The sequence below is a fragment of the Carassius carassius genome, chromosome 12 (assembly GCF_963082965.1).
Source record: "Carassius carassius chromosome 12, fCarCar2.1, whole genome shotgun sequence".
NCBI classification, from domain to species: domain Eukaryota; kingdom Metazoa; phylum Chordata; class Actinopteri; order Cypriniformes; family Cyprinidae; genus Carassius; species Carassius carassius.
In genome coordinates, this window is record NC_081766.1 from 13,603,681 (window position 1) to 13,622,694 (window position 19,014).

A 19,014-nucleotide genomic window follows, 5' to 3' on the forward strand; every position below is an offset into this window, starting at 1 on the left:
ACAGGAAATTGCACTGAGACCATAAATTTTAACTGTAATTCAGTTTTTTTTTTTTGCACAGCTATTGTTGTGCATGCTGACAGGACAGAACCATTGCTGGGAAGAGGCAATGTCTCAGTGATTTAAGAGGTGACAGTGAATATAGGTTCGACTTCTTCCAGATGGTCTGCCATGAGCAATCATAATGTAGTACCAAAATGATCTGTGTTACTTAAATACTCAAACCAAAACAGGTATTCACATCAAAATTTACAAAACAAGCTGACTAAGACCAAAGAAGCCATGTGATGTTAGTGTTTCAACAGTTTTGAAGAAAAAGACATGTGACAGGATGTGCTTCTGATTGGAACAATCAAACCAGTTTAAAGGGCAGGTCTGCATAAGCAAAAGTGAGACTGCAGAATCTCAGCCAACGACAGAGGATGCCCCTGGAATGAACCTAGTAACAGCGCAAAATATATTTTGGATCAAGATGAAAATAATAGTAACAGTAGTTATATTACTCATATTACATCTATCAAACTGCTTTGCACAGTCAGGTATGTCTTTTTCTTTAATCAAACTGAATAATGAATGACAATAATATTCATACTTTTTGTATTATTTATTGTGAAAGAAGATTTATGATATAGTACTTGTGTATATGTGTGTAAATAACTGAATGCTGCATAATCTCATAAATTTTTTTGTGCAGGAGGAAGCTTTCTAATATATAATGTGGATTATAACAAATGCATGTCCAGCTCCCTGGACAAGCTTTCCACCTGTGACCCACACAGTAATCCACAACAGTTTCGCTGGGCTTCAAAAAATCACATTTTGAACACATTCACAAAGAAATGCCTTGGAGTAGGAAGTAAAACAGAGGGCAAAAAACTGCAGTGGCTGATTTGTAAAGATGACAATGATCTGCAGAAGTGGGAATGCCACAGTGATACATTGCTTGGCCTGAAGAACGAGTCTCTGTATCTGGCTGTTAATGATAACGGTGTGCCAGTGATCTCAAAAGACACTGGAACGAAGAGCAGATGGACAATTCAAGGAACACTAAACAATATTTGCTCTAAGACTTATGAAGGTATGTGTCTATTGAACTTACAGTGAAAGTGACGATGAATTTTTTTCTCTCTCCATACAAATGCCTGTTATTCAGTCAGGAAGTAAAAAACAACACTTATTTTAAACAATTATAAATTCAAACTGTGTGTGTAGTCTCAAGTTGCTTCTGCCTTAAATAAGATGGCTTAGCATGTTTGTCTAAAGTTTTCCAACAATTCAGAGGTTATTACATAAACAGCTTAGACTAGTCTTCCATGTTATTCATCTGGTTTTTTTTTCTTTTTTTTTTCTTAATACTGGTCATAACTTTTTTTTCCAAGTCAGTTGCATAAAATAATAGATTTGAATCTGAATAGTAAGACCAATTTTAAATTGACTTGGGAAGTCTGAATAGTGGTAATGTTTACGTGTAACTTGCCCCTGGATGCAATCACAAAAAAAAAAATTTTTTTTATAATAGTTATAATAATCAATGGCTGCATACATTTTTGGATATTTTCCTATTATTTCCAAATCCCTTTCTCATAATGGGACACTCTTGTTGTTATATAATACCCTTGATACCAATGCAACTGATTTATTATATCACTTTTTGAGTAGAAAGTGATTTCCAACACTAATCAGTTTAATTCCATTTAATTCCATGGTATTTAGTATTTAACTGAATGATTAAATTAATATTTTATAATTTTATTGCAAATGTAATTGTGCATTTCATTTTATTCTAAATGTAATGCTTTTGTGCATAATCGGATAATTTTCGCAAGCACTGCAAATGATTATTCAAATAACTGATCTACAAACTCTACATTTTAATTTACAGAATTGTATACCATTGATGGAAATGCATTTGGTCGCCCATGTCAGTTTCCTTTTCTTTATGAGAAAAAATGGTATGCAGATTGTACCAAAACTGATGAACACAATCAACGTCTATGGTGTTCTGTTGAGACAGACTACAGTGTTAATCAGCTGTGGGGCTACTGCCCAACACGTGACAGTAGGTTTATTTCTCATTTACTTTATATTTCAAATGTTGCCTGCATGATAAATATTAAATATTTAAGACTGCAATTGTTACTTGTCCATCACTGAAGGCTAAACTAATAACATATATTCCAACAATGAAACATTGGCATGCACATACTGATGATTAGTGATGATTTGCAGATGCATTCTGGGTCAAACATCCTCTGACAAACGTCTATTACCAAGTGAATAGTGGGTCAGCCCTGACATGGTACCAGGCTAGAAAGAGCTGCCAGCAGCAAGGAGCAGAGCTGCTGAGTGTCTCTGAACCTAACGAACACACCTTTGTAGCAGGTACAGTCCCATCAAAAAAATTCTCTGAATGAAACTGTTCATCATTACATGCACTAATGTAACATTGATAACATTATTATCTAGGAATTGTTCAGAGTACTCCAAATGCACTATGGACGGGACTGAATAAATTAGATGTAACCAGTGGATGGCAATGGAGCAATGCCCAGCCATTACGTTATCTGAAATGGCTCAGTGGTAAGACCATCTTTCAGTCAAAGGATTCAGTCTCATTGAATTAGTGTAGCTTTACTGGAAGAGCACAATACAACACTAGTTTGATTCCCAGGGAAAAAACAAACAGGCAAAAATAAATATGTACTTCAATAAATGTAAATGCGGCATGACATGAGAGACCTTCATTTTTCCTTGATTCACCATATCCTAAATAATTTGACTAAATGACTAATACTTGACTGAAATGATAATTTCTCTGTTTATTGAAGGATACCCAACCACACAACCAGGCTACAGTTGTGGAGTCCTGAAAAATGATTTTGGTTCTGAATGGTCAAATGAACCTTGTTCTGAAAAACATGGATATGTCTGCCAAAGAGGCCATTCTGTTCCTATTGTTCCACCAGGTAGGCTTCTCAGTCACTCTTTCTTTTATATAACAACTGTTCTCAAACTGTGGGACTGGAGTTAGTGAGTCAAGCAGTGTCCGAAAATAAAAATAAAAACATATAGCATTATTTGAGTCAGATCATTTAATGATTCAGTATTGAATCAGTATGAGTTGTTCTCATACATTTGACTCCCTTATTGAACTGCATGTCAGTGCATTATTAACCTACTTCAATATGGGTTGTAATAATGTGTTTTAATGGGTCTTGAGTTTGATTACACCTCTTGAAGTGGGTACTAGCATTAAAAAGTTTAGGAACCTCTACCATACTGTATATGATGTTGGCAATTTGTTATCTTTGTCATTTTGGACAGTGGTGAACACTGGCTTTTGCCATAGCCCCTGGATTCCATATTCAAGCAACTGTTATCTCCTTCATCGCACCAAGAAAACATGGCTGGAGGCACGAGACTCCTGTCTGCGGGAAGGAGGAGACCTGCTGAGTATTCTCAGCAAAGAAGAGCAAAGCTTTGTCATCACACAGCTTGGATACTGTATGTTTTGATGATCAGAATATCAAAACAGTGCTGTTGCAAGAAAAGGTATGGACGTCACCCCTACATGAGGTTGCTAGTTGATCATCTACATCTTTATTTTCAGCGAAAACAGACGAGCTTTGGATTGGTTTCAATGACCGTAAAACACAGATGCTGTTTGAGTGGAGTGACCAATCTAGCGTTCCCTTTGCCTCATGGGAGGTGAGTGAGCCGAGTCACAGTGCTGTCCGTGCAGAGGACTGCGTGTTAATGAGTGGAGAGGTCAGAACATTATATGTAAAACATTTTTCATGTTATTTGAGAAGTAATCTTAATTCTATTTGTCTTTCTCATAGCTTATTAATAACTGTTTCACATTTAGGAGGGAAAGTGGGCTGATGATATTTGTGAAAATAAGTATGGATTCATCTGTAAGAAGAAGTCCAGCTCCAGAGCCTCGAATAATGATACAGTTGTCACAAGCCCCGGATGCAAAACAGTACGTATTTGTGTGATTAGAAAAGGACCTAATGTTCTCGGTCATCAAGTGGTGAAATAGATTTACTGACAGCTCTCTTATTTTTTGAAAAGGGTTGGACCAGGTATGGGTACTACTGCTACATGGCAGGACCTGAGTCCAAGACCTTTGAAGAAGCAAAACAGATGTGTGAGAAAGATGATTCTCAACTGGTTGATATTTCATCCAGGTCCGATCGCTGCTTTAGTTACATGTTTTCTGTCTTTTCTACCTCCTTACTACATTGACTTTGACTACATTGACATTGATAACATTGAAAACCTTAAAGCAATTTAAATAAAATGTATGTTTTAAAATGTATGTGCAAAATATTTTATACTGAAAAGCTATGAACAGCTTTCAGTGTAATTTTCTGCCTTACAAAAGGCTAAATCTCTTTGTTTATCCCCATTAGAGTAGAAAATGCATTCCTCGTTAGTGTAGTTGGAGCACGACCAGAGAAGTATTTCTGGATTGGGTTGTCTAATCAGAAGGATCTGCACACTTTTGAATGGACCAACACTAAGAAAGTCTCATTTACTAATTTCAACGCTGGGATGCCAGGTACTGTACTCAATGTCAATGAAATAATTTTGTTTCTGAATTCTCATAATTACAGTCCTATATTTTAGAAAGTCTTTTTTCTTTCAAAAAAATAAAAATCAGGAAGAAAACAAGGCTGTGTTGCCATGACGACTGGAATTGTTGCTGGGCTTTGGGATGTGATCAGCTGCTCAAATAAGGCAAAATACATCTGCAAGCAGAAAGCTGATGGACTAATAACAACTCCAGCCCCACCAACCACACCTGCTATAAGCTGTCCCGAAGAATGGATGCCACTTGTGTATAGAGATTTTTGTGTCAAGGTAAAATGGGCTTTTAAGACTATTTTCATGTTAATTTTTGGGTAAATTTGAAACAAAATAAAAGAGATTGTAGAATATTTCCAAACATATTACTGATTATCTTGTCTTTCTGGTAGCATTTTAATGTACCTATGAGCCAAATGAAGACTTGGGATGAAGCTCTTGACTTCTGCCAAGAGCTTGGTGGTGATCTCCTGAGCATCCAGCATGAGGCTGATATTCCTTGGAAACAAGCAGGGTAATATCTATCATTCCTTTTGCATAATGACAGCTGATGAATGTCCAGCTAATGGACAAACATGTTTCACTTGTATGACAATACCACATGATTAATAACATGTTTCAGTAACATGACTCTTCGGGCATTGACCATCAAAATCCACAATAATTACCCACAATTAAGCCACAAACCTTTTCCATATATTTGCATATAGATGTCAATGAATGTTATATTTGGCTGAGTCTAATTTTTCTTGTGTTTTTGTATTCCTTGCCATTATTTTGATAAACCGGGAAAAATACAGTGGATGAGCAAAAAAGTCACATGACTGAAAAAGATGAATGCATAAATTAAAACTATGTGGTTTTGCTTGTAGAGTGTATCCAGCATGGATTGGTTACAGAATGTACGATCCCTCTGTGGGTTTTGTGTGGAGTGATGGTTCTTCGGTGAGGTCACAAAGAATTTGTTAAAAAACAATAAATACTAAATAGAATTCACAGGGGATGTCATTTAGGTTTTTCAAAATCTGCTCTGTTTTAGTCATCCTATCAAAGCTGGGCTAGTGATGAACCAAACAATCTGAACAACATTGAAAACTGTGTTGAAATGAGAATTTCAATCTGGGACAGTGATGGAACGTGGAATGATGTGAACTGTCAAGACAGAAAGGACTGGTATTGTCAAATCCGAAAAGGTACAAATCAGTCTGGCAAAAGTGTAATTCTACCATCACTGGATCAAAAAGACAGTACTGTTTTTTCAATTTAAATTGAATACATGACAACTAATTGCTTCGCTTTGTTTTTTAGGAAAGATACCAAAGGAAGTAAATATTACAGGTCCAGGTAAGTCTTACAATTGCACAAACAATTTTTGTGATTGTGTGTATGTGTGTGTGTGTGTGTGTTTATCTTGTCACACTGATGGAGTAAAAGAAGAACTTGAATTAAAAACATTTATTTATTTTTATTTAAGTTTATAATGAAACAGAGGATGGCTGGATACTATTCCGAGGTAGCCAGTACTATGTGTCCCAGTACTCATCACTTTCTATGCACGATGCTCGGACATTCTGTAGGAAATCACATAGCGATCTTGTGGTTATCAATGATGAGGCTGAGCGGGTGTTCATTTGGCATCAGGTACGAGGGCTGAGTTTTCTAGCAGCATATTGTGGTCAATATATCACACAAAATGCATCTTTGTATCATTTGTTATTTTGAATATGTTTTATACCACATTTAATTTACTGACTGAGTGTAGTGCTTATTTTCTGTGTGTTGCAGGCTAAGAATTCGCACAATGAATTTATCATTGGTTTGACAGTTGATCTGGATGGAACTTACCAGTAAGTTTAAAGAATGTATGCAGAATTCTATAGTCCCTTACAAAAGGACAAATAAACAAATAATTTTTTTAAAATTATATATCTATAAAGGTGGATGGATGGGTCCCCTGTAGTATTTCAAGCTTGGGAAGAAAATCAGCCTGCTTTTAAAAACAGTGAGGAAAGATGTGTGAAGATGACCACATCTCAAGGTACATCATATCTTCTGATCTGTTAATATGGTGGATACTGTATAATTAGTGGAATGTGTTACTGACCACTGAAAAATTTGGTGCAGAAAATGTTTCTAATGTGTGATCAAATCACTGTTGATACATTTGATTAATTACATTAAACAAAAAGCATTTTGATCGTTACAGGACTCTGGGAAACTATTAACTGTGGAGATGAATATAATTTTTTTTGTAAGCGAAGTGGGTCACCTACAGTAAACACCACAGTGGCCCCTACACAACAGCCTAAAGGAGGCTGTGCTCCTGAGTGGAAACACTTCAAAGGAAAAGTAATTATAATTATATATATATTCTAAAATTATGGAAAAATAAAAAATAAAAAAATAACTATGTAACTGATGTAACTGATTTTACAATGCAACATTTGTGAAATTGTGTGAAGAAATGTCATTTATATAACACATTTTAGTGCTACAACGTGAAGGAAGAATTGAAAACATGGACAGAAGCGAGAGGATACTGCAGAGAGCTTGGTGGAGATCTGGCATCTATTCTGAATAAACAACAACAAGGTAAAAGCTTTGTGATAGTTCAGTTAATGAATTGGACAAGAGGTTTCTTGCTCAGAACTAAAATAAATTAAAATGTGACTAATCTAGAACGCCTGTATCTTGATTAGAAAGATTTTTTATTGTTATGTTATTATTATTTTTTTTTAGCTATACACATTGACTTGATCATAATCAGACACTGTATGTTTTATTTATTACATTACATTTGCTGCAGCCTTTGTAAGCACAATAATTAGAGAGAAAACCACAGACTTATGGATTGGATTCAGCAATTTGGCAAACGGGAGGTTCAAGTGGACAGATGGGAGTAAAGTTCAATTCACCGAGTGGGCCAATGGAAAAATTCAACCCCATCCCTATGTATGGACATTTATAAGTGTTTAAAACATTTAAAAACATTTGTAGCTTAATAAATTCCACATTTAACCTGAAGATGTTTTGGGATGACTATGGACTGTTTATATTATTTTCACTCACAGTGGCATTCATACCATTGGACAAAATATCACCATTCAGATGAACAGGTATACCCTAATAAACTAAGATTATAACTAAATAGTATTGTTTTTAGTGATAAAAGTAATTGCTTTAATAGATGTTTATTTTTCAAACAGGAATGTGTTTTTATGGGCAAGAGTTCAAGCTCTGAATTTGGCAAGTGGGTGGCAACTGACTGTAATTCTACTTACGGTTTTATCTGCAGTCGTGATGTTGGTGAGTTTAGCTGAACCAAGTGACAGACTTGCAGAGAAATTGTAGATATTTTGCAGGCTTTTACCACTCTTCACATTTTGCATCCATTTTGTCATTTTTCACATGTTCAGATCCTGGTATTGCCCCAGTGCCGACTGAAATTCCTAAAACCTTTGTCAAGCTTGGAAATTCATCTTTCAAAGTGATTCAAGAGAACCTAACGTGGAGTGATGCAAACCGTCGCTGTGAGGCAGAGGGGGCTCATCTGGCCAGCATTCGGGATTTGATAAAACAAGCTTACCTCGAGTTGCAGGTCTATAGGGCCAAACAGCCCATGTGGATCGGTCTCAGCAGTGTACAGGTAATGAAATCGAGTGAGAAAGGGAAGGTCATGGCATTGCAATTAATAGGAATATTCAGTCACCCTTATGAGTTCTTTGTTCTGAGGAACACAAAGTGAGATGTTTGGGAGAATGTACAGGCTGCTCATTGCCATACAGTGAAAGTCAATGATTACAAGGGCTGTCAAAATCCAAAAAAACTACAAATCTTAAAAATGCTGAAGAGATGCTCAAGAAAGTCATTTTACGTTGAACATTAAGTGGAAAACAAATGTAATGAGTGTTTTTCTAAATTAGTCTTTTGAAAATGAACACTATAAAACGTACTCGGTTACTAAACGTAACCTCGGTTCTCTCTAGAAGAGCGAACGAGTACTGCGTCTTAGCTAAGACGCTACGGGAAAAGTCTCTTTTCACGAAATACTGAAGCAAAAAATTATCCTTAATTTTGTATTTTTGTAAAGCGCATTTGCAGCAGTACACAGCCATAGGCGAGACGGCTCGTTCGCTCATTGGCTTGTTCTGCGGCAACTGCACAGCCTATCGAGCGCGGGCTGATGCAACATCAGACCAATAAGGGCGCTTCGCGCCCTTCTTGCCACTTCCCGCCGAAACGGGTGTGGCCCAACCTATAAAAGGAGCTCGAAAAGGCTGACTCACCTGATTTATTTCATCGCCGAAGCGAACCAGAGTGAATCGTACGCACGGCAGAGAACGCAGTACTCGTTCGCTCTTCTAGAGAGAACCGAGGTTACGTTTAGTAACCGAGTACGTTCTCTTACGAGAGCTCTCTCGTACTGCGTCTTAGCTAAGACGCTACGGGAACCCGATGTAAAACGCCGTGCGCGCAGGGATCACACACCGATAAACCTGAAGCAACGCCCAGGATTTACAGTGCACAGTCACCTGAGGGACTCACAGAGAGTCCGGGACAGAAAAAAGGGGGAAAAACCCTCCGTCCCATATCTAGCAGCATCCGTAGATGCGGCAATATGACATCACACAGCCGAGGCAAGGCCTGACCAATGTGGCAATGCGGGTCTTACGCAATACTGCCCATATAACAGTCGGCAGCGCCTAGCGCTCATGAATTCAGAATTCCCCTCAGGGCCCTGATTCTTCTATACCGACAGCAGCCTTGCTTGCAAGGCGGGAACCTCCAGGTTATAGAACCTGATAAATGTAGACGGCGAGGCCCAACCCGCCGCCATACATATATCCTGCAAGGAGATCCCAGTAGACCACGCCCACGACGAGGCGACGCCTCTTGTGGAGTGTGCTCTGACGCCCAACGGGCACTGAAGGCCCCTGGAAGCGTAAGCTAACGCTATGGCGTCAACTATCCATCTGGATAGAGTCTGTCTCGAAACAGCCATTCCCTTGGAACGTCCACCGAACGAGACAAATAGCTGCTCCGTCTGCCGAGAGGCAGCAGAGCGAGACACATAAGCTCTTAAAACCCTGACAGGGCAAAGAAGACTCGAGTCTCCATCCTCCCCTGACACCGGCAGGGCAGACAGGGCAATAACCTGAGCCCGAAACGGTGTGTTGAGGGATTTCGGCACATAACCGTGCCTAGGTTTGAGTATGACCCTTGAGTCATTGGGCCCAAACTCCAAGCACGACTGGCTCACCGAGAGCGCGTGCAAATCACCCACACGCTTCACAGAAGCGAGAGCCAACAAGAATACTGTCTTGAACGACAGATGCTGAAGGCTAACCGATTGGATAGGCTCAAAAGGGGGACCCTTCAAGGCCTCCAAAACCGCCGCGAGGTCCCACATAGGGACTGACGGATGTCTGGGAGGATTCAGCCTCCTAGCTCCTCTGAGGAACCGGATGACTAAATCGTTCCTTCCTATTGACTGACCGGACGCCGTTTCAGAAAACGCCGCGATGGCCACCACATAAACTTTGAGCGTGGATGGGGCTCTGCCCTTATCCAACAGCTCCTGTAGGAAGGAGAGGACCTCCGTCACCTCACAACTAAGGGGTGAATAACCTCGAGCTGTGCACCAGCTGGAGAACACCGACCACTTCGAGGCATACAGACGTCGTGTCGACGGAGCTCTAGCCTGAGTGATGGTATTTAGCACTCCCCCTGCGAGATCAGCGGGTAACCGTTGAGTGCCCATACATGGAGGGACCACAACTCCGGTCGAGGGTGCCAAATCGAGCCCCTGGCCTGCGAGAGGAGATCTCTCCTCAACGGTACCGGCCATGGGGCGACATCTGCTAATTGCATCAAATCTGGGAACCATGGATGGTTCTTCCAAAGAGGTGCCACAAGCAGTATTGAACATCCCGTTTCTCTCACCCGTTCTATCACCTGCGGAAGGAGGGAGACGGGAGGGAACGCATAAAGCGGGCAGCACGGCCATTTCCGTGACAGCGCGCTTTCGTTCTTGGAAAAGAATGTGGGGCAGTGAGCGTTTCCGTGGGACGCAAAGAGGTCCACCTCCGCCATGCCAAATCTCTCCCACAACAGCCGAACTGTTTGCGGGTGTAGAGACCATTCTCCCGTAGGGACATTGCCTCTGGACAGCCTGTCTGGACCCAGATTCTGCAGTCCAGGCACATGCACCGCTCTCAGCGAGCGCACGTTGCGTTGAGCCCAAATCAGGAGGCGTTCCGTCAGCCTGTACAGGTTTCGGGACCCGAGACCGCCCTGGCGATTTATGTAGGACACCATGGACATGTTGTCCGAACGGACTACGACGTGGTGATCCTTGATATGGGGACAAAAGCGCGTCAGCGCATTCTCCACTGCCAGCATTTCCAGGCAGTTGATATGATGGAGCTTTTCCCGTTCTGACCATAGGCCAAAGGACGGTCTGCCTTCGAGCAGCGCTCCCCATCCCGAAGTGGAGGCGTCCGTCGACACCATTTTCACACTCGGGGAAGTCCCCAGGCTTACACCTGATCGGTACCAGCCGTTCGCTGTCCAAGGTGCTAGAGCCGCAACACAGCTCTGATCGACCTTGAAATGCAGCCGGCCAGACGCCCACGCTCTGCGCGGCACCCGAGCCTTCAGCCAGAACTGCAGGGGGCGCATGCGGAGCAGGCCCAGCCGCAGAACCGGAGATGCTGAGGCCATGAAACCCAGCATCTTTTGACAGTGTTTGAGCGACACAGTCGCGCCACAGCGGAAAGAACTCGCTGCACGCTGAATGCCCATCGCGCGCTGTGGTGACAGCCGCGCCGTCATGGAACACGAGTTCAGAACTATACCCAGAAACAGGATCGTCTGACTGGGGTTCAGCGAACTCTTCACCCAATTGACACTGAGGCCGAGCTTCTCGAGGTGATCGAGTAAAACGGCTCTGTGGTCCATGAGCTCCGCTCATGATCGGGCCAGAACCAGCCAGTCGTCCAAATAATTCAGCACTCGTGTGCCTCTGAGTCTAAGAGGAGCGAGCGCTGCATCCATGCACCTCGTAAGCGTACGAGGAGCTACGGACAAGCCGAATGGCAGGACTGCAAACTGGTATGCCTGGCCCTCGAAGGCGAATCTCAAATATCGCCTGTGGTTTGACGCTATCTGTATTTGAAAATACGCGTCCTTCAGATCTATTGACATGAACCAGTCCCCTCTGCGAATCTGCGCGAGGAGCTTCCTGGTCGTGAACATTTTGAAACTGTGTTTCATCAATGCCTGTTCAGCTGTCTTAGATCCAGTATGGGCCGGAGACCCCCGTCTCTCTTGGGCACCAGAAAGTATCTGCTGTACAGCCCCCCCTCGCTTTGAGACACAGGCTCTACAGCCCCTTTGCTCAACAGTTTTGATATTTCGGCCCGAAGTATGTGTGCTACTTCTGTTTTGACCGTAGTTTCGACGCGCGCTGAAAAGCACGGTGGGCGTCGAGAAAACTGTAGCGAGTAGCCTCTCTTTATAATGCCTAGCACCCAATCCGAAACCCCTGGAAGCACTGACCATGCATCTGCATGAATGGCTAAGGGCTGGATGCGAAACGCGCTCTGTTGACTGGGCAACGGCGGCGCTCGAGTGTGCTGCGCATCTGAGGCGGGGAGCGCGCTGATCACAGCGGGCAGATCGCTCTTCCTCGACCCCGTTCCGGCGCTTAACCGACTGGAGGGAGGCTGAGCGGGTCCCGTGGGACTCGATATATCTGCGAGTAACCGTGGGCTGCATGTGTGCACTTTTACCACTTTCAACTCGCTGTCTGCCTGTGCAGAATGTACGTGCACGGGTCTCATTTTTACAGAAGCCCCGCGCCGTATGTGACATAGTGTATGTGGGCACTGGGAAGTGGGCACGTTTACTATGCGGCGCGCTCGACCGATCTGTGTCGATCTTATGTGCGCTAGCCCTGTGTGCAGGGCTGTGCTTACATGTGGAGATGGGCACTGGGTAGTGGGCATCGTCACTGCATTTATAGCACCATCGGCCGTGGCCGGACGAGCATGCACGGGTCTCGTTTTTACAGAAACCACATGACGTGTGTGACATAGTAATTGTGGGCACTGAGGGGTGGGCACGTTTACTATGCAGTGTGCGCGACCGACTTGAGTCGACATTATGGGCGCAGGCCCTGTGTGCAGGGCTATGCTTACATGTGGAGATGGGCACTGAGGAGTGGGCATCGTCACTACATTTATAGCACCATCGGCCGTGGCCGGACGAACGTGCACGGGTTTCGTTTTTACAGAAACCACATGACGCGTGTGACATAGTGATTGTGGGCACTGAGGAGTGGGCACGTCTACTATGTAGTGCGCGTGATCGACTTGAGTCGCTTTTATAGGCGCGAGCCCTGTGTGAAGGGCTGTGCTTATATGCGGAGATGGGCACTGAGCAGTGGGCATCGTCACTACATTTATAGCACCATCGGCCGTGGCCGGGACACCAGAAATTACACCTTTTTCGGGAAATATCTGGGTAGCCGTGATAACGGTTTTCGTGTGCAGGCAAGCGGGCAACCGTACAGGCTTGCGCATTGCAAACAACGCTGAAACAGTCACAATCTCTGGAAACTGAAACAGCGGCGCGCTTCGGTGACAGCCCGGCCGCAGCGGAACTCGTACACCGGCGCTTCGATGAAGCAGCCATCGTGTGTAGTGCCGACGCAGCGTCATGCAGCATGCGTAGATGGCTTTCCCAGGATGGCTTCGGGGCTCCCGGCCTCACCGTAATCCTCTGCCGCGGTCCCCGCGGCGCGGGGCGACGGCCAGTAGAGCGAGAACGGGGGTCTCGAGCTGCGTTGCTGAAGCTGTTGTGATAACGGCTTTTGTGTGCAGGCAAGCGGGCAACTGTGCAGGCTTGCGCATTGCAGAAAACGCTGAGACAGTCACAACTCCTGGAACTGAAACAGCGGCGCGCTTGGGTGAGAGCTCGGCCACAGCGGAACTCGTACACCTGCGCTTCGATGAAGCAGCCATCGTTAGTAGTGCCGACGCAGCGTCACACAGGAGGCTTTAGATGGCAACACCGCTTTTGCCGCCGTCCAGCAGAGGGCGGACAAAGGTGCGTCGCTATCGCCTGTTCCACCGGCGGAAGTGAGTGGTAGTTCCTGTTTTTAGCATCATCAGTGTGGAGAATGCTAGTGAGACAGACGAACGAGTTCGTGCTGAATATGGAGCGTTCCAAGCCTTCGCCACCTCTTCGTGAAGCTCAGGAAGAAATGAGGCGGGCTTTGAGAAGTACGCTCATCCGAAAGGGAAATACCATCCAGCCGGGAACGAGAGGGGGGGGCGCTGGTGCAAACCACTCGCGGCCGAGACACATCGCGGCCAACACGAGCATTCGCCCCGGCTCCTTCTCGATGTCAGCTCGTCTGCTGGGCTTCTGAGCAGAAGGCGCGAGATCCTCGGAGCTCGCCCAGCCATCACTGCCCGAAGCCAGCAGAGAGCGCGTGTCCTCTTCCCCCGACGCGGCCCTGAGATCGACTTCCTCGGACGACGCGCCGGCAAACAGCGGGCGCTGCCCACCGGGAAGCGATGCAGGGGGGGGCCGGTGAAGCAGGGCGAACCGGCGAGCTCGGTTGAGCTGAAGACGGTTCCGGAATCCGCTGGAAGCGATGCTTTTACGGCGCTTCAGCGCAGCGGAGAATGCAGGCTCAGAGAAAAAGGCCAGGCGAGTCCTCAGAGTCACCATGGCAACAGCTCGCAGTGGGGGCATCCGCCGTCAGCGAGCGAGCGCTGCGTGATCTTCACCCAGACAGGAGACACAGATGACGTACCGGTCTCCCTCGCTGAGTGGGGCTCTGACGAGCCGCAGGAAGGCATCTTAAAAAAGACGCGAGCTCTTTTACGAGTGTGTGTCGCAGGGCGAACACACACACACACATAAAGAACAGCTTGTATATAACAGGATTGAAAGGATATAGGCGCCGGATAGCGCAGCAGGAACGGCAATGGAAGGCGGCGATGCCAGCAGCTTCAGAATGGCTCGTCCTGCTGATGTGCTTTCTCAGACGGCGCTTGCTTCCTCCGTGATCCAGCGATGCGTGAGCTTCGCTGAAGAGATGAAAAATCAGGTGAGTCAGCCTTTTCGAGCTCCTTTTATAGGTTGGGCCACACCCGTTTCGGCGGGAAGTGGCAAGAAGGGCGCGAAGCGCCCTTATTGGTCTGATGTTGCATCAGCCCGCGCTCGATAGGCTGTGCAGTTGCCGCAGAACAAGCCAATGAGCGAACGAGCCGTCTCGCCTATGGCTGTGTACTGCTGCAAATGCGCTTTACAAAAATACAAAATTAAGGATAATTTTTTGCTTCAGTATTTCGTGAAAAGAGACTTTTCCCGTAGCGTCTTAGCTAAGACGCAGTACGAGAGAGCTCTCGTAAGAGAACTTACTTTTTCTTTGTGTCTGATATATTGATGACTCCATATAATCTACAAATTGTATATTTGCATTCAACAGACAAAAGGATATTTTATATGGGCAAATAACTGGCCCATGAATATGGAGAAATGGGCATCTTCTGAACCACGGCCCAACCGTCCTTGTGCATACATGGACACAGACGGAGGATGGAAAACAACTCTCTGCAATCAAACCTACTACAGTGTCTGTGAGCAAACAACAGGTGAGATTACTCTACCTTATCATTTGTGTGTGTGTGTCTCTCAAATTACAGCAAATAATTATGGATAACTTATCAAATTGTTCAGATTTTTAAAATGCATTAGAAATATTACTTTCAGTTTAACTCCTGTATACAAATCTTTCCATATATATGACACCCACCAGGAAGTCACAACAGTATTTAAGTAGCCTATTTTCAAATAGCAATTCAATTTGACCCTCCACCAAAAAAAAAATAGTTCCAAACAAAGTCATAGTCGTACCGTCGGTCATGCATCGCAGTTTTATGAACAAATCAGTTGAGTGAATGGTTCTGTTACTCAACCTTGAAGCCGGTCAATTGTATTGTGTCTGAATGAATATGTTTTTTTGATTGAAAAGCCTCGGTACTCAGTTCTTGATACAACACACATCCAGTCATATTACACACTGAATGGATAATAGTTCTTGTATCATCTTGGTAAACGCTATTTCCATGGGACATTCTCCAACAGATATTCTCCCGACTGTTCCACCACAGCATCCTGGGCACTGCCCACAAGAAGATGATGACAGTCCAGTAAGGTGGATACCTTACAAAGACAGTTGCTATGCTTTTGTGATGGAACTGAAATCGTGGAGCAGAGCATCTAGACTCTGTATGACATGGGGTATGGATCTAAAATTGATTTAAAATACAGTTTACTTAATTAGGTGCAGAGAACAAAAGATTAACAAAGTTTGCACCTTGGTTCCAGGAGCATCTCTTGTCAGCATTAGGGATGAAGAGGAACAGAAGTTTATAGAGAACAACGTCATGCTCATGGACAGTTTCAAAAGCTTTTGGATTGGACTTTTCCAGAACCAGAAAGGTAATGCGCTAAATATACATTCACATACAGGAAATCTCTTCTATTCAACACTTTACCAGTGTCCACGAGTTTTTACATTGTTAGAGGTTGAACTCATGGGCCTTAAGGAGTTGGGTACATACTGTATGATCTCACCCTGGGTTATCTAACTACACAGGACACTGGTTATGGTCAGACAATACTGTGGTGGATTACACTAACTGGGCAACTGTGAATGATTATGATGAAGACCATGGATTTCATAATTGGAATTTTGACTGCGCATTACTCTCTTCCAAAACAAAAAAATGGAGACAACAACATTGTGATTACCTTACCTTATCATTTATCTGCAAAACTGCCAAAGGTACGTATTTTTTTGTCAGAGGAACACAGGTTTATGTCTTATTAACTAATATGCTGGTTTCAAACACCTAATTCAAACCTGTCTTGTGAATTGAGTCCTCCAAATTAAAATGACTGTTGAGTTAATTATTTGTGTGGCGACTTACTGTAGGTGACACAATAAAACCAGTCTGTTTCAGTATTTTACTGTTTAAATCTACCTTAAAAATGCAAGGATGTTGTGGAAGATGTCATTTTCCATTTGACTTTAGACAGTCGTATTTTATAAAAATATTTTCTTCTCAAAAGACTTCAGGTCCACATATTGTTAAAATTTACCTTATTAGAAATGGATTTTAGAGAAGAAAAAAAAATATAGAGAGAGAGATTGGTAGAAAGATTTATATACAAATGTTGCATTCTGTTTTAAAAAATGACCTGATTTTTTTCTTCTGCAGTTATAAGTACAACCACTAAGTCCCCAGAAGAAGGTAATATTGTCATATTCTTAACGCCTTTACTTTTTTTGTCAAGACATTCAAAAATCAAATTTTATGTTAAGAAAACAGCAACCTCTCTTCCTCAAAGTAGACTAATTTTTGTTAAGTAATAAAACTGCAGTTTGATATAATGTGTATATCACAGTTTAACACTAATTTATCTTCTGTTATTATTTTTACCTTTTATTTCTTTACAGGTCCTGAGCCTCACAAGGTCAATAAGGGTTTGGCTGTGTTCTTCACTATTGCAGTGGTCAGCATATTGGGAGCTCTAGCTTTCATGTACTACAGAAGTTCAAAAAGACAGTTATTGCCTACATTTGAAAATCCCATGTATAATAACAGAGATGCTGCTTATTCAGATAGTAAAGATGATAAAACATTGATTGCCAACATTGAGATCGCTGAATAGAACCCTGTTTTATAATGTCCCATTACTTGTAGGCTATGCAAGAGACGGTTAGCCAATTATTATCATGAAATAGAAAAAAAATAAATAAACAATGACAGGGCTCATCAGATTTATTTTGCGATAATGGCTGTACATTATTCTGTTTACTACATGGCTACTCACTAAAAAACTATTCATTGATTAGAAAATTATTTTTTGTAATAAGAAATGTGCAGCAGCTTCAGAATGGTGCACATGACCAATCCGAATCAAATATTTCAAAGAATCATCTGGAATCAGTGGTTTAATATGGCATTGCCACTATTTTTGTAAGGATTTTTCAGGCTGTCTTTAAGTTTTTAAAAAGTTTTTGAATAAGCTGAATAAGAATTGGCTCTAAAAAAAAAAATAACACTTTGATATATGTGTTTGATCAAACAACCAGTTACAGGCCAACTGTGCAGTGCACATTCATTAATGTTAGGTAATAAAAATACAATAGTTAATTGTTAGTTTGTGTTAGCTCACTTTTACATGATTAAAATTAAAAGTTGAAATTAACATAAATTAATAATTAGTTAATGTTGACTGATATGAACAAATTGAACTTTAAACTGTAAAGTGTTACTATAGTAAACAATGAGGTGAATGCACAATGATAACCACATCTGGGAAATCAATGCATGAATACATCAAAAGTGTGCATTATTTGTTTCGGAGAGCATTTCAAAGACAATAAACAGTCAGACCAACTGAATACAGAGGGACATCTATATTACAATGCAGCAGTATCTGTACTCAGTTTTATCAATCCAGTATCTACAAAGGCATTTATGAGGTATATACAAATGCATAGAAACAATTTCCAAGCTATAGTGTTGTCACAAACTAATGCATAGAGTACTCAGAAACATAAAGGTATCAAGTGTAAATAAACATCATGGTTCCAGATGCATTAAGACTATGAACAGATTTGAGTGCTTATAATTTTATTGTCATCTTCCTCTTTTCATTTTTAACAAAACTGTAAATTTTGGAAACAAAACATTTACCATGCTATTGTAATAAAAGAGGTATTTTCTAAATCATTTTACCTATTTCTCTCAGGACATTTGTGTGTGCCTTTTTACTTTATGAAAAAAAATCAATTCGATATACATACTGAAAATATTTTAAATACAATATAAAATATATTGTAAATACTTTGAGTGTTGCGGACACCGCTGCCCAAATTATTTAAAACTAAAACTGTCATCTTATAAAATTGAAGAAACAAAAAAATTTGTAATTCACTCACATATTTCAACACCAAATTAATATTTGATTACTATAGCAACACTTTAAGTCAGTCTAGTAGATCATGTCTGACAGAAACAGCCATAATCACTTGACTATCAAAATTAATACTGCCGTAACAGATATATCATAAAGATACAAACACAGCAATGAAACAAAATTTAAAGTACAAAAGTCAAGGGTCAGGAGCCCAACTAAAGCAAAAACTGATCTCCACAATGGTGACGTCAAATGAAACAGTAACATTATCATCTAAATCTCTGTAATTCTCAATAAGATCTTTTGATATCTGGGCTGCGTTCAGCCCCGACAAAACGTTGCACAACGTTTTTTAAACAGAAACGGTGATGCGTTGAACACACTTCTCTGATGACGCAAGAGTTGCAACTA

General features: G+C 42.2%; 1 protein-coding gene across 1 annotated transcript; it reads left to right on the plus strand.

Moving 5' to 3' along the window:
• Window positions 1–378: 378 nt before the first annotated feature.
• On the plus strand, window positions 379–17,458 carry LOC132154856 (macrophage mannose receptor 1-like). The gene is made up of 31 exons (XM_059563571.1): window positions 379–539; window positions 695–1,078; window positions 1,883–2,059; window positions 2,230–2,382; window positions 2,467–2,580; window positions 2,829–2,966; window positions 3,325–3,504; window positions 3,611–3,768; window positions 3,869–3,985; window positions 4,078–4,193; window positions 4,419–4,567; window positions 4,670–4,869; window positions 4,986–5,107; window positions 5,466–5,538; window positions 5,633–5,786; window positions 5,902–5,937; window positions 6,068–6,234; window positions 6,379–6,440; window positions 6,531–6,631; window positions 6,800–6,942; window positions 7,083–7,185; window positions 7,400–7,563; window positions 7,665–7,709; window positions 7,800–7,899; window positions 8,010–8,239; window positions 15,098–15,263; window positions 15,757–15,912; window positions 16,000–16,113; window positions 16,271–16,459; window positions 16,896–16,928; window positions 17,135–17,458. The coding sequence occupies exons 1-31, from the start codon at window positions 434–436 to the stop codon at window positions 17,347–17,349; spliced, it is 4,365 nt and encodes a 1,454-aa protein (XP_059419554.1). The 5' UTR covers window positions 379–433; the 3' UTR covers window positions 17,350–17,458.
• The last annotated feature ends 1,556 nt before the right edge of the window (window positions 17,459–19,014 follow it).

What these genes read in the sequence shown, in the direction of transcription:
- LOC132154856 (XM_059563571.1), top strand. Translation starts at nt 434, where the DNA reads ATGAACCTAGTAACAGCGCAAAATATATTTTGGATCAAGATGAAAATA. An exon ending in TGTGGAGTGATGGTTCTTCG is followed by an intron (nt 5,539 to 5,632) that starts GTGAGGTCACAA and finishes GCTCTGTTTTAG; the next exon opens with TCATCCTATCAAAGCTGGGC. An exon ending in TCTGAATAAACAACAACAAG is followed by an intron (nt 7,186 to 7,399) that starts GTAAAAGCTTTG and finishes CATTTGCTGCAG; the next exon opens with CCTTTGTAAGCACAATAATT.